General features: G+C 40.0%; 1 protein-coding gene across 1 annotated transcript; it reads left to right on the top strand.

Annotated features, from left to right (window-relative positions):
• Nucleotides 1-705: 705 nt before the first annotated feature.
• On the top strand, nucleotides 706-15,841 carry LOC143327950 (uncharacterized). The gene is made up of 8 exons (XM_076742654.1): nucleotides 706-1,099; nucleotides 6,489-6,634; nucleotides 6,743-7,373; nucleotides 10,999-11,674; nucleotides 12,347-12,414; nucleotides 12,523-12,619; nucleotides 12,733-12,851; nucleotides 14,511-15,841. Exons 1-8 carry the CDS (start codon nucleotides 893-895, stop codon nucleotides 15,039-15,041), a joined length of 2,475 nt encoding a protein of 824 aa, XP_076598769.1. The 5' UTR covers nucleotides 706-892; the 3' UTR covers nucleotides 15,042-15,841.
• Nucleotides 15,842-16,032: the final 191 nt, after the last annotated feature.

The raw sequence follows: 16,032 nt of genomic DNA, 5'->3' as shown, positions 1-16,032 counted from the left end.
ACAAGTATTAAACACGTGGTCACATGCAAGGCATGACATAGTAATGGACATAGCTCAAATATTCAGAATTAAGAGGGCAGGAATAGATATATATTTGTGTGGATTCCTGCACATGCTTGTGTGAATGAAAACAAGCTAGCAGATCAATATCCAAAAGGAGCAACAAGAAACAAAAGTATGATTGGAAAATATAGCAAGGCTGGGGTTACAATTCAGTCAAACCAGAATGTAAGAATAATGGCAGAAAGAGTGGGATAGAGGAAACAGCAGATGCTCCTACAACATTCAAAGAAAGGTAGGAGAAATGATAGAACACAATAGAATAAAATAGAACAGGCCATTAAATCAAGGATGAAGTTTGGTCACACCGGTCTAGGCAGTACATCAAACATAACGAATAAACATGCTTCCAGTAGATGTCAACATTGCAGCTTACATGAAATGGTAGAACCTTTCTTTTTATACTGTCCAATATATAACCCAGAGAGCCATACGCTTAAAACGAGTCTCCAGAGGAATCACATGACATTAGGTATTAGGGAAATGTTGTAGAGGAGTTCAGGTGATGTCGGGTATCAGTTACAGTCAGATAATTACAACAGGAGGTCTTCATCCAATAGTATGGTATCTGTTGTGATTCACACTCCGGTCCACAAGGTGGCGATAATGCACCTAAAAGCTGTTTGCCAACCACCATTAAACTGTAAAAGCCGAAGAAGAAAAATCGCTCTGCGCCTGTGTTGTGTTTTGCTGGAAGCCATAGTCTCTTTGCAGAGAGTGGAATGAAAGATACACAAGTGCGTGGATAAAATTCCACGTTTTCCGAGAAACTGCTCTCTTTCATGCTGGTTTCTTCACTGAGCTATACCCGAGTCAGAATACCGTATTGAGCATGAACATGTACCGCCCAGGTAAATCTGTACACGGGCAGCCGCCGTTCGGACCCCCGCCACCCCAAGGCCCTCCGTTCAGACTCATGGGCCCTTGTGGTGTTCCTCCTACTGGACACTTGCCCCATGGACCTTGTGGACCATTTTCGGCTTCAGCAATGGACAGTCATTTTATCCATAACAGGCCACCAAGTGGGCATTTCACTAGGGTACGTACCCAACAGGTTGATAAAGCTAGCTGGATGTTAGCATACATTGCATGAGATAGGGATTAGCTAGCATAACTCTGACGGATAAAACAGATTTATCGACACAGCGATTTGGTTCTTATTCGCAACTTCCAACCGGGTAGTTCACTTCTCGTACATCGAACGACTTATTTACTAATGGGGTGTTGCACAATGTATGTAACGCTGTCAGAAACCACCTTTAAAATTTATGAAATTCCACTGCTTTTTCACTTTAAACCACATTGGACTAGGTCCGGGTCAAGAACCACTATACCTTGACATGTCAAAGCTGCACTAGATTATCCCAGAGAAGTCAGAGGCTCTTAAAAACACAATTCCAGATTTTTGAAACCTGTATTGTATTTGTGAAAATTACAAAAACAAACAAACAAAAAAGATATTTCATTGTTTCTTTTCACGCATCTGAACTGTCTCTCACAGAATCCTTTGATCTGGACCTGGTCCAGTGTGGTCTAGATGTGAGTTCTTTGAAGAATGGTAAAATAGTTCCCAGTGAATGTCAGATACTATTTGTGCATGAAATGCTCATCCCCAGTGACACCATGTGCTGGTAGTTAACTGATGAGAGTTAACTACCAGCAATACTACAAGTATTATAATGTGGTGGCTTTGGCGAGAGCGATATAACTGATCAGTTAAACAAATCTTACTCTTTAACAAAAAGGATAGTGTAGGTTAAGTTTACCTTAACTTCCCCCTGGACTGCCCAGTTGGAAGTTACCTTCAGCGTTGTTTTGTAGGCCTCTATGAGAATTAGCTACAAATGTAACCAGCTAGCCAATGTGTATCTCTGAATTTACAGAAGAAGAAGGGTCACCTGAGTACACACCATCATATCTTTTTGTGTGGATTTCTCATCTCAACCAAATTACTATTTTCCTTACAATCTCTTGCATTTTTTGGGCCAAATATGACATGAGTCATGTGACCAACAAAGGTAGCTAAAATCTCCTTGACGTGTTGTTCTCTGTCTCGTAGAGCGTATTTCAAGAAAAGCTTGTTTATATACAGCCGGTGGTCTTCACACTTTGTAAACCCATACCTGAAGTTATCCACGTTTGATCTAATATATACCTAAGCTTAACATTCAACTCCAGTTTGGTATAGTGCCCCCCACCCCATATTTACACGTTTACAGTGCTTATACATCCCTCGGCTGTAATTATACAATAATAGTGTGAGATGTGTAAAACCACATATATACTTCAGTAGCATGTCCTCATAAGAGATGATGCAGGAAGCATGTTTCAGCCCATTGTCTTTCTGCTGTCTTTTGACCCCATGTCAACAAACTATTGGTAAAGGTATCCACCAAGGTGGAAATAGGTCAACTCTACCCTATTTGTGCCAATGCTTACATTACAGTATGAAGGCAAAAGTAAAATCATCTCTCAGTGATGAAACCTGTTGTAGGAGAGTGGTACGAATGGATCATGTGACCAAGAAAGGTAGCATCTCAAAAGTTACCTGTAGGTTGTACTTTGTTTTGAATGTATCCTCTTTGGGACTTGTGGCTCAGCGGATTCGTCAATAGTTGCTCCTGTGACACTACTTTTGAGGCCATGCTAAATGTTTCTTTTAAACAAGGAACGTTTTTGTATAGTTAAGCTTAAAGGTTGTGATTTGTAAGTTAGAACAGTTGAAAAACATATGATCCATCAAAATTACTGTTTGGACAATATAAAAGTAGTGGAAAAACTACATAATAATAATGCAGAAATGACTTTTTAATTACCCCTAACTAATGATACAAAATAAAGTCCAACTAACTCAACCGTGGATGATAAGAGTATCTGACAGTGGCAAGATTTTGGTTTGATGTTCTGGCTATTCAGATTACTTTTAGACGGAGATGGAAAGAGTACCAGAATATTATACTCAAATAAAAGTACAGTTACATGAAAGAGAGGTAAGATAACTTACCTTGGTAAAAGTAAAAAGTTGTTTAGAATGTACTGTACTGTAAACATTACCCTGTTATATTTTGGAAATTATTGGTGATATCTGATGTTAATTTTAGAGTGAAGAACAACTTTGGGCTACAATTGCATTCATTGTCAATCCAACAACACTAGTGGAACAACATCACATCATGCCACCCAGCCTAGATGTCCAAATCAACAGTAAATTTCCTTTGTATAGACAGATTTTGCTGCTGGTGCATACCACTGATTATCAATTATACATATACAATGGCCCTCTCCTGTATAATATCACTAGAATTAACCAGAAAAGAGGACAAAAGTCAGACAATAACACAATGACCAACAATAAATAAAAAGAGCAATAGACACCATAGCAAGTGCAACAAGCAATATTAGGCTATGGAAAGAAAATGCTGCCTCTTTAACAGCAGAAAACATTATTAAGGCAGACAAGTCAGAAAGTCAAAGCAGACAAAGCAGACAAAGCAGAAAGTCCTCACACTTGAAGGAAGAAGTTCCCGAGCAATGTAGTAAATGTAGAAATCAACACTGGCGGGTCCACCATGAGCATTTTAGCATTTAGCCAAACATAGCATGCACCTGTTTGCCTTGTGGGTGTGTTTGATTTAGGTCACGTGGCAATCAGTAATTGATTAAGGTAGGTGCAACCTTTTTTAACTATGCCAAGGTAAACTAATGACAGACAGAACAGTTAGCGTTATGTTCTAAATAAAGTGTTTTACATATATAGAATCTATTAATTTTACAACTCTGTGTGTGTGTGTGTGTGTGTGTGTGTGTGTGTATGTGTGTGTGTGTGTGCGCGCGCATGCGTGCGTGCGCGCATAAGCTGACTATATAAACTCATCACATGATGAGTTCAGGATTTCTAAAAGAAATCTCAGCCTCTAATACAGTTACCGTCTACAGATTTCCCATTTAAATGACCATATTGCAGAGGAAATTTCAGTTGCATCACAACAGACAGAGCGATCAACTTTTTCAGCACAGTACGGATCAGCCACTTGCACTGGCCACAGTGGTTTGTGTGTCTGCTATAAATCAAAATGGTCAGTAGATCATCATTTTTGTTCTTTTTAAAGGAAAGTAGACTAGGTTGTTTGTGAGCTATGCTTTTTTTGCTACATATTGCATCGGTTTAAAGTTTTGTGCAACCTAAATGACTGCTAGACTTAGTTTATTACTTTTTTGTTATTACAGTTACAAAGTTAAGCTTTTGCTTCTATATAATCAAGGTTATTTTAGCAGAAATGATAATACTGTGATATATATATATATTTTTTTTTTATTAATTATTAACTAATGTCTAACAGGCAGTGTCTTTGAAATTGCTTCCTATATTTTCCAGTGAAAATATAAAAGAATCAAGGATTTGCAGAGCATGGGACCAGGCTGAAAGGTATTTGCAGCATTCCTGTGCAGTTGGAGTAAAGAGGAAGAAAGCTTGCAGACGGAAGTACACTGCTGAGTTACTTAAAGAGAGAGAAATCCATTTAATTTGTAGCTGCTGATCACTTTTTTCAATGCAATTTGAGTTAAGTTTTATAAGGGCCAAAGATGTCATCGCTACATTTTTTTCTGTTATTCTTAGCCATGCTAGCAACATGATTATAAAGGCCTGATCACAACAGTTGCAGAGCTAAACCCTTTTCAAATGCTGGTGTGACTGTGCCTGAAGGATGATTATGTTGGTCTGTCCTTTGTCCAGAGTGCAATATTTGGACATTTATTGGATGGATTGACTGAAAGCCTGAATGAAGAATTGTCCCTCAAAGTTTTCTTTTTCTTTTTAAACAAAAGTCAATTTGTTTCAGTGTTTATTGTCCATGTTATTTTTTTGTAAGTCTATTGAAAATCTCCAACTCGTTCACTGAGATGTCATTGATCTGTTGAACCTTTTTGTTGGCTGAAAGGCACAACTAGGACATTTGTTTTCTGTAAATAATGTTTAAAACAATTATCTACAAACAAAAGAAAATCTATGTAAGCAGGATTTGAAATGTTGGTCTAATATTTTACTGTGTTATATGTGTAGTAACCTATGATAATATCTTCATTTTGTCTGTTTTGTTTTATCCCATAAAGAGAATTTAGTGTTAATTTAAAATATATCAGAAGTTTAAAAGAAAATCTGTTTGCTGTCTTTCTTTAAGTTATTTCATCTTTACTGTGGTCTCTGCTCTCAACACTGGCACACCTCACATTGTACCTCTACTCTGCTACAAATGTGGGCAGCTGTGGCTCAGTAGGTAAAGTGGTCGTCTGCCAGTCGGTAGGTTGGTGTTTCGATCACATGCCAAAGTATCCTTTGGGCAAGATACGAAACGCTAAAGCTGCCCCCGATGCTGCACCATTGGTGTGTGAATTCATATGTACATCGCTTTGGATAAAAGTCTGTCTGCCAAATGACTAATTTGGCAGACTGACTTTTATCTGCCACCATTGGAAATACACACTGTGGCCTTTCTTATCATACCAACACTGTCTTGAGTACATCAAGTGTAGAAAATGTAGTGATGTACTATGAAAAAGGAAAACCATTCTGACAAGAATACCTATAAGATAAAGTGCAATGATGCATATTTTCTGCTATAGCAGTAGTAGCTGATGTGCAATGTATCCCCAGGCTTAGGCTTCTTATGCTGCTAGTATTTACTCCTACAAGTATATAATGCTGGGAGAGATTGTTGACAGCGAAGACAACATTATGCAATTTGTAGAACAGCGCTGCATTAACAGCTGCCTATCGCATGGAATCAAAGACTGTGAACGTGGTGATTGCACAAAATAGTCTCCTGTTCAGTAATGACACAAAAATATTGTCTCATATTTGGGCGAATACAATGTTTCATGTTTAATGGAATAGATTATTTAGTTTTTCAACATTCAAACAGAAAAAGTAAACCAGTTACTGAAGGATTTTGACGCATAATATACTTTTGTAGTTTACTGGTCTACAAAGGAAGAAAGCACAGATTTAGCAGCATTATTTGGTCATGTAGGCGAACAGAAAATCATTGATCCACCTGTCCTGGTTGTTCTGTATTCTGCACATTATTTTTTTATATCCTTCCTTTTTTCTGTTGAGGAGCATTTTCAATCTTTTGAGCATGTCAGTCTTTTGAGCATGTCATTTATGAGAAGATGCAAATGATCAGCAGTAAGATGTAATATGAGTCCCAGGCAAATAGTATGCTTTACATTGTCTATGTTGCATCCACAGACCAAATGTGAAGTGTACTGTGTGCACTTTTTATTCCGTTTAAACCTTGGAATGCGTACAACCGTCCCTTGTATTTACAAATTATTTATAATCTGTAAATTTGTAATCAAATATCTTACATATGCTGTTGTAGTTCTGTCTTGATTAGCACTATAACATGAATTCTGAATACTCTCAGCCCCACTGTAGCAGCTTCTCCATAGACCATAGTACAGTGAATGCTTTGGGAGGCAGGCAGCAGATCGGCCCTCCTGCAGAATCACCGCACACTCAAGTCCCACAATGGAATCCAACTCCTGTGGAACATCGTCCTTCAGACAACAGGTATATGTGTATTTGTGTTCATTTTTTTTGTATAAATCTAAGCTGGAACAGTCACACGGATGTATTTTTCATGTTTGCTGATTTTTGAAACACATTGTTGATTTTCAGTGACAAAGCTGGTGAGGAATTCCTAAGATGCATTGCAGCAAATAAGCCTTTCCCAGATTATCTCAAAGGGAACATGGCATACAACCTGGCTGATGCATTTAAGTCAGCGAATGTCCTGAAAGAAGCAGTCAAATCAGACCCTGAGTTCCAGAAGCATGTGACCAGGAGCAAAAGCCATAGTCGAAGCCGAAGTCGTTGCAAAAGCCGGGGCAAATCTCGAGCCAAGAGCCATGTGCGAAGCAAAAGCCGAGCACGAAGCCGAGCACGCAGCCGAAGCAGGGGAAGGAGCAAAAGTCGTGCTCGTGGCAAGAGTCAAGCAAGAAGCAAAAGCAGGGCTCGTAGTCGGAGCCGGAGCCGGAGCCGCAGTCGGAGCCGCAGCCGAAACAAGAACAGTCATGTACGGAGCAAGAGCCGAGTCAGGAGATCAAAGTCACGAAGTAGTAGCAGTGAAAAGAATCATGACAAAGACAAAAAAAGAAAGAGGAGCCCCAGCCATAGCTGCAACAGCGGTTTTGGCAGCAGTAAGAATCTGATGGGGAATAGTCTGTTAGAAGGCCTGAAGCTGGTCATGAACAGCAAAGAACTGGAAGAACGGCTGCCCACCCTTAAAGATGCCATCCTCACTATTAAGGTAGAGTTCATAATTCTTTCTGCAAAATGCCTTGTTTCTGTATGTGAGTAGTGTAAATCTCCAAAAATGTGTGATTCTTGAAGATAGTGTGCTCAGTACACCAAAGGCATTTGCATAATGCATCCTAATCCAAAGGTTCCATTCAAAGCAAAAAATTCTGTGTCAACTACATGGAGAGGCAGTTTGTCGTAGCAGCTTGTTGTCTACCAAAACATCACAAGACAAACTACTAGCATGTACCATAAACAGATGTGCATCTAGTGTTTTTATTAAGATAATCCAAAGACAGAGAGAGGTGTCAAGTAGGTGAGGGGATGCTGTCCTGAACATGGATAAATTACATAATTTATTTTAAATGACAGTCGGTAAGTAAAGCAGGACCAAATGACCAGGAGCTTCATTTATAACTGTAACAACATGTGCAATGGAAATTCTGACCCATTCATACAGACATTTTGGAGACACAAAGTGGTGACGCTGATGACAAGGTAATGAACTGAGGCCAGATTTTATAATGATCCTTGTCACACATTTAATTTTACTGTGGCTGATACATTAATTTAATCATAAACAAATTATGCCAGTGGTAGTGTTAGTGCTTATAGACACCAATTATTCCATAAGGACTTTTAAATTTAAAGATATAGGCCTACATAAATCCTAGCCATTTCCATCAGGCATTTATTATTGAACTATTACCCTAGTCTGTGCTGCAGCTGACTGCTGGCTCATCACTGCATTCCCAATCCTAAACAGTGGCAGATGCACAGGAAGATGTTTTAAGTAAGTGGAGCTGTCAACTGAAAATACAAGTGTAATGACATGTATTTTTAGTGCAGAATAGGGCATCTATGGCAGTGTCATTCGCAGTAGTAACAGTGACAGTGGGAACAACGCATGCAACCACTCACTAGGCTCACAGCCATGTACTATACACATACATACCAGCGATTGTGTTCTCATTCAGGACATCTGTATATCTGTCATAGTGTTCTGCATCAAGTTGCATAGGAAATTTAAACTACTGATTTCCTGTTAGCCAGTGGTTCAAAGCAACGCAATGTAGCGAAGCTGAACAGCTTTCCCACTCAGTTTTAATGATGTGGTCCTGTTATGGGAATATTCATTGAAACACACGTACACTAAATCCATTTAAGTTAGCCTGCTTGCTAATACAGGTACTCAACAGCAGCAGCAACAACAACATCAACTATGCAGCAACAGCATTATCATTGGCAAAATCCATTTACGTTAGCCTGTCTACAGGTGCTAAGCAACAACAACTGCTCAATACCAGAAACTGCACAGCAGCAGGGTTATCACGGTTTTACATGCTCTACCAAACACAGCCTTGCATTCTGGTGTGTTGCTAATGAAGCGCATAAGGAGATTTGATATGTCCAATCTGTCCAAAATGTTACAGTGCGCATGCATAATAGGTAGGTGAGTCAGCCTCTTCTGGCTCATGGTGCTTCGCAGCGAAGTTTTGAGTTGGTGTAGAATGGAGAATGACCTTTCTGATGAGGCAGCTGACATGGGGAGACTCAAAGTTTAACAAAGCTCTCAACGTCTTTAAACAGTTCCCTGGTTCCCCCTGTGCAAAGCTGTCAGAAATTTGGCAACCTCCTGGGCAGAGCTGAATGTCTGTTCTTTGCCAGGTCACCCAGTAAAGTCAGCTGCATTTGCAGGCCTGATCTGTCTGTTTGTGGAGTGGAACCTCATTCAGTCCAGACAAGTTTTGATTTGCAGCATTGATGAGTGATTTCTCTCTGGGCAGCCTTCCTCACCAACTCTTGGTCAATTCTTTGATCTAGTTCTGTATGGACTAAGTCCAGAGCTCCCTAGAACTGTGCCTCTCCTGAGTCGGACACTGCAGTTTCAGGTTCTGTAGTGTTGCGAAGACAAGATGGGGTTTTGCTCACTCTGTTGCGGGCTGCACAGATGTTAACTTTGGCTATGAGCTGCTTTAGCAAATCATTCTCCCAAAGTACCTGCGTCCATTGCGGAAAAACTTTGATGCATTCCAGGTCTTCACCAGCAGTGGATTTTTTGTTCAGAAGACTTGTTTTGAAGACTTCTGGCCTCTGCCCATGCAGGCCTGAAAGGAGTCTTGCTGCACACCAAGCTGAAATATGTCCTCGCTTTCATTGCTTGTTTATGCAGTCCAGAAATCTTGGCTTAAGTCTCATCCCTCATTGTCTTGTCTTGCTCCAGTGCTGTTAGAGTCTCGAGAAGTGTCATATATGTGGAGATAACTTGTGAAATGGTATTGATGCAGATGTACTGTTGAGTAGGGCATAGTCTAAAAATGTTGCACACCACTTTTTCTGGGCCAAAAAGAGACTGGAACAAACTCTTGCATTTGGACAATTCTCTAATGACCACAGAAACCCATTGAGCAAAATGCAACACGTCAGCTATGAGTCTTACTTGTCTCGCTGCTTCCTGCGTAGTGGGGTCCAATGCATGATTACTGCAGTGGACAAATAAGGAGCCTGGGCACTCTGCTTTTGGTTTGGCTTGTCCACCATTGATGCATCCAGACATGTTAGATGCACCATCGAAACAGTACCCCTGCAATTGTTGCAGATGAATATAAAAATGGAGAAAAAATTCTTTGATTCATGAAAACAGCATTTCTGCTGATGAATCACAGGCATTGTCGAATCCAAGAAACATGTTATGTGCAGTGAAATTCAAATCCACAAATTGCAAACACCAGGAGACTTGATCACATATGCTAATGTCTGTACAGTGGGAGTGGGAGGCATGTCTGCATTAAGAGGCTGTAGTGCAGTGGAAATGGCATTTCTGTTGTCTATTGTTCAAATAGTGCATTTCATGGACAAATATCTACTCAGGAAATTAATTTAGTTTTTGGCACACCCCCATACCACAGATGTAACCAATTTAATATACTGTTCTCACCGCCCTTTCCTGCACCTATGAACAGCACTGAGGATGATGCCCTGTTCTTTCCCCAACAGTCAGGACATCATCATAGCACTGCTGATATAGCAAGGACGATGCCAGGATGTATCAGGTCAAATCACAGGTTTCTGAAAAGAGAGGCTCACCTTTCTGTGATACTCATCCTGAGAATACTGATTCACTTCCACAACCACATTTAAACCTTAGCCTGCTTCAAATAACTTGATATGATTGGAGAACAGTGCGTTGGTATGTTTGGTATAACGAAATATTTTAATACTGTTGTGCATATTTCATGAAGTTCCATTGAAATTCATTTTCAGAATTTTTTGTGGAAAAGCCATGCTGCTGTGCATATTGATAGATGCTTTACAAATATTAAGCGATGAGCTCTGGTGTGTTCTTGCCTGCACGGTTCACACACTATACGGTCTGCAGCAGTGCCCTTCTTGGTATCCACCTCCATATCTGTTTATGTTTAGGAAGTTTCCTATTTGTTGAACTGACTGCATTAACAGCTGCTGCAGCGATCAGCCTCTTCAACTTTGCTTGAGCTGACCTGCAAAGACTTTAATACAGGGGTGAACACAGACAGTAAAAATGACTGAATTGCATAGACTTGGCTGTAACTCAATAAAGTGACGACACTCCCTTCTGTTAATTGTATGTAATTGTTGTGATCTCTTCTGTATAGGCCTCAGATGAAAGCAAAAAAGTGGAGTCTGTGCCTGATGAGCACAGACATCGACAGCATGACAGTCAAGAGATTTCAGTGTTGGAAAACGACAGTATGCTTCTTCCTCACGACAGAGTAGGCAGTGACTTCTCTTGGCTCCAGGCACAAAATCAAGAGGACTGCTCAATCCACAAGGCTGATGAGCTTGAAGACGAAGAGTCATTCTTGTATGGGAATGAAGACATCGGAGGAAAACCAGCCAATAATTCCTCTACTGCACTTTTTTCAGCATTTTCCCAGACTGGAGAACATGCAAACCTACAGGAAAAGGATAGTCTTGCTTTTGGCAGTCAGCAGCATCAGAACAAATCCATGTTCAGTTGCTTTGGGGATCTTCTTGATCTGAAACAACCCCTTCAAATGACTTCCTCAAGCTTTGCCTCTGCTAATCTGAGCAGCAGTGAGTGTGAGAAAATCAAAAACATATTAAAAAGTCTGGGCCCAGCAAACATCAGTGATATCATGGTGAAGATGCAGGGGCAGAAGGAGGGGAAGCAGCTGTCTCCTGCACCTCTCAGTTCAGACCCAGCAGCAGCAGCAGCAGCAGCAGCAGCAGCAGCAAGCTTAGCATTGCCAGCAGTGAGTGACCCGAATGTACGGCAAGCTCTGGAGTCTCTACAGTCACTGATCAAAGGTGAGAATCCTTTGTTCAATGAAAGATTCAACTTAATCACTCAACTTGTTAAATGATAGTTTATTTATATTTGATATTATAGCTGTTATATGGCTGTAAGGGGTGTAATGGTACGTGTGTTGGTCCTGAACCGTTCAGAACACGATGTTCAATTTTGTATATAACTTCCTTGGTTCAGTGTGTCCTGTGATCAAACATTTACTGGCAAAGTAGCCTATGTCTACTCCTCACACAGGGCTTAGCCTGAGCGTTATGGTTTCCCAGTTAGTTACACCAAAAATGGACAAAGATTAATGGATTGGACGAAAACTGTTTGACATTTTTCAACTGAAGTTTGATATGTCTGTGGAAAACAATTCACTTCTGCAACACCTAAAAAAAGTCCACTCATCTGTAAAAGGTGTGGGTGCATTGTTAATGTCTAGTTTATTTTGTTGCACGTTTACTTGCCTAATGGTAGTCATTTAGAATTAAAAGATGTGTCAAGTTAATTTTGGATCTGTTTTCTCTCCAGTTGTCAAGGATAAGATTTTGTGACAGCTGAACGTGGAGGTGTGCTCAATAAGTTGGAAACTTCTGCCACCTGGCTTGATGAATTATGTTCTCTGTCTTCATTGTTTAATGATATTACTGTAGAATACAGAATTATGTTGTTGTTCTGTCTTCCTTAAGCGACAAAGGAGAAGCGGGCAAAAAGAGATATCAGTGGCACATCTCAAATATCCTCTGAGAAACACAAGGTAAAGGATCTCCAAGCTGTGCCATTTATTGCCCAAGATCTGAGTGGTTGAACACATTCAAGAATGGCAAAACCCCTTAATTTTGAAATTGTCACTTGTGTTTCCCAGGCAGGTGACGATGAGGAACGGAAGAGGGAGAAACAAGTCAGAATGAGTAAAATTGAAACCTTGATGAAAGAACTGGAGGAGTTGTTGAAACAGAATGGTAAAGCAGCTTTCTCAAAAGACAAACCTGTACTTCCTGATTCCACCCTCTTTGTTGTCTTCTACACACTAAAACAATCCATATACTTCACTGCCTTTCTTGTCCATTTGCAGCATTGAGTTTTCTGACACCAGTAATTGGGTTTTACTGCCAGAAGTGTGAGGAGTTCATTGGAGATCTGAATAGTGCTGAAAATCATTCAAGCATCCACCACCATAGTAACTCTAGCAGTGTAAGTATACTTCCTATATATAGTCTGGTGATTATTATTATTATTTTTTTTAATTGTCAGCAATTCCCATGAAAAGACTTGATCAACGCTGAATGTACTGTGTGTGTATCAAAGCATGATATACCTTATTCCTCAGAGCCATGGAGCTCTGTTGTTGTCCAGAATTAATAAAAAAACACATCAGTGAGCCACATGGTTGCACTGGGTCATATTTTCCTTTATTACCATGTACACACACAGAGTTTATACTCAGTCCAACATGCACAATCCTGCTGCCCCAAATATTCACTGGAGCACCGAATGTGGATTAATCCTTTTTCAAAGATTGACATCTTCAGTGTGTAGGGCTTGGTGCTGACAGTCACAGACAGGGTAGGAAAGTCAGAAAGTATTGTAGACGGAATAATTCATTGTTGGTTTTGGTGCTTTTATAGAGTAGGTTGACTACAAGAAAAATGTAATTAATTTTATAAGGCACTATATTCTTTTAACAAGGAAGGGATGCTTAAGTCCTCAGTGTGCTTAAATGGCCTAGTTTATATGTGTCGTCGGTTCAGTCTAAATGAAATTGGTTATATCTGTTCAGAATGGCCAGAACCACAGGAAGTGTGAAAAGCCTGCAGTGGCTTAGTTGTCCTATTAATCACCCAAATGGTAATAACATGGTGAGCTTTAAAGCCAAAATGTCCTCCAGGTGCTCTGGTTTCCCCTACCATCATGTAAACAAAAACATGTACGTTATGTTATTTCTCCTGTCAGTGCATGTGACCAAGGTACTGGCTTAGACCTGGCACAAGGCACTCCATCACAAATTCTCCTTCTGAATGAGGTTTCATGTCCTGCATATATTCAGGTTAAGAACATAATAAAATAAGGAGACAAAATTTTAAGCTTATGTGGTGAACTATTAGTTTGCTCACCACAAAACGCGCCTGCGTAACATTGTCAGAATGTGGTCTTGTGAAAGCTACTTCACCGAAGACCTTATCCAAGTGCACTTGTTCTTGTAGCTCATCCAGTTTAGCATTTTTTGAGCTGTAACGGTGTTTGAGATTAGCCTTTTTCATCACTATGAGCTCGTCCCCACGAACTAACTTAGGCACGCAGGCTAGCCTTTTACCTCAACCAAAAAAAATTGTCCATTTCTCTTGGAACATACGACACTCTGCATCTACTTTTATTGACAGTTGCCATGATGCATGTCACTGATGACACATCACATAAGTATGACACTACTACTATAACTATTGTGTGTTGCATTCAGGGATCACCTTAGCCACACGGTATATTAAAAGTGATTGCTGTCCAGATTGCTGGGTTTTTTTTTTTGTATTTCTGAGTTGTTTTTTTGTATTTATGAATTGCCTTGTGGGCCAGATCAAATGGTCACAAAGGCTGCATGTGGCTCAGAGGCCAGACATCATCCCATCTCTGCTCTAATGGGTATAAGTCCTTTGATTTTATCAATCCAATGACTGTTCATCTACTCTCAAACAAACAACATTACATTTTATCCCTGTTGACAAGGCCCTATCAGAAGAACAATCTGTTGTCCCGCACTTTCCTATGTTTACTGACCACCTCAGTCTCAAGGTGCCTATAGAGTCTTTGGTTTCTTTATCTTCACACTGTAAAATTGTTTTTTTTATTTGTTTTTAGCCAAAAGTGCAGATGGACAAGCTTCCTGGAGACAGCAAAGTACACTTGCACTATTTCAGCAGCAGCAGTAACCAACAGGAACACCCTCCAGACAGGAGGGATCACAGGGACTACAGTCACCACAGAGGTTCAGGAGACCACAGGAACCACAGGGACTATCAACAAGACTGGCGAGATAAGAGGGATCACAGAAGTCACACGACCAGCCAGGAAAATATCTCCTTGAAAGAAGAGATGAGAAAGGAGAGGATGCTCATAACAGTGTCCAGTGGACCGACACTTCTTCCAAATGTCAGTGTCAAGGAGGAAGTCAACAAGGACCTGCAGGCTGTCGGAAGCCACAACAAAGCTAAAGTAGAAAACACAGACAGCAAGAGAAAGTCTTCCAAGAACAGCAGAGAAAAAGATAAAGTAAAAGACGAAAGCAGTGATAGTAGTGACAGTGACAAAGGGAAAACCCCAAAAGCTAAAACACATAAGAAGAAAAAGAAGAAGAAGGAGAAAAAGAAGAAGAAGACTGATAAGTCCTAATTGTTGTATTATGCTCATCAGATTCCATATCCATACCAGACCGATCCCTGAGATGATGTTGGCAGCTTGTTGCTGCCTGAGTTTCAGCACTTAAAAAGGTTGAGTTTTATCAGGACACTCCAGGGAACCACATTGTTGCTTTCCTTTCTCTTAGGCTTAGTTCTTTTTTTAGTGGTGTGATCAGAAGAGAGAGGAAGGCATTAAGGAAGCCTGACATATTGGGAAGTGCGCTTATTGCTGTCAACGATAGTCAAAAGAGAAGATTAATATCAATTTCATCCTTGTGCATCTAGTATAATTAGCACCAAAACTGCAAGTGGGGGAGTTCTTGGAGGTGAATTTTCCAGTGTGCTTCCAGTGTTTGTGCCAGCCACGGTCAAACACATCCCAGGCTGAATTCTACTGGAAGCAAAAAGATGAAATTGATATCACTTTGGTTTGGCTGTCGCCACATTTTTTCACATTTACATCTTTCCTACTTGTTTTTACATTACAGTGAATACATTGAAGTATGGTATGTCTTAAGTATGACCTCACATCCTGGTTTCATTTTTTTATTAAATGTTTGAAAAGTTAAGCAGTGCTTTATTTGTCTTCAAATTCATCTTTCTTAATACTTTGCTGTTGTGTGCACATTTTCCAAAGACCAACACCATTGTGGTATTAGAAATGCAATGCGCACATTTTGCAGTTCCTTTTCCATCTCACTTGTCTGCATTTTTACCTAAAATATAAAATATCTCCTGTGATGACATTCTGATGAAAGGAAAGCACAGAAGTATGTTTACAGTTCAATAAAAACAGTTAAAAATAAGTTAAATGTTGTAAATGAGTGATCACGTAAATTCTTTATCTCTTTGCAGTGCACTGACCAATCTTTATAATAAAGCATCATCAAGGTCTTGAGGCTTGTCTGACCACATTTTAGGTGGACTTGGTCTATCCACTAGGAGAACGTCAAAGAATAAAATGTATCAATAGACCAAATTTT

The sequence above is a fragment of the Chaetodon auriga genome, chromosome 11, assembly GCF_051107435.1.
Source record: "Chaetodon auriga isolate fChaAug3 chromosome 11, fChaAug3.hap1, whole genome shotgun sequence".
Taxonomy (NCBI): domain Eukaryota; kingdom Metazoa; phylum Chordata; class Actinopteri; order Chaetodontiformes; family Chaetodontidae; genus Chaetodon; species Chaetodon auriga.
This window is presented reverse-complemented; position numbering and strand designations above follow the sequence as displayed.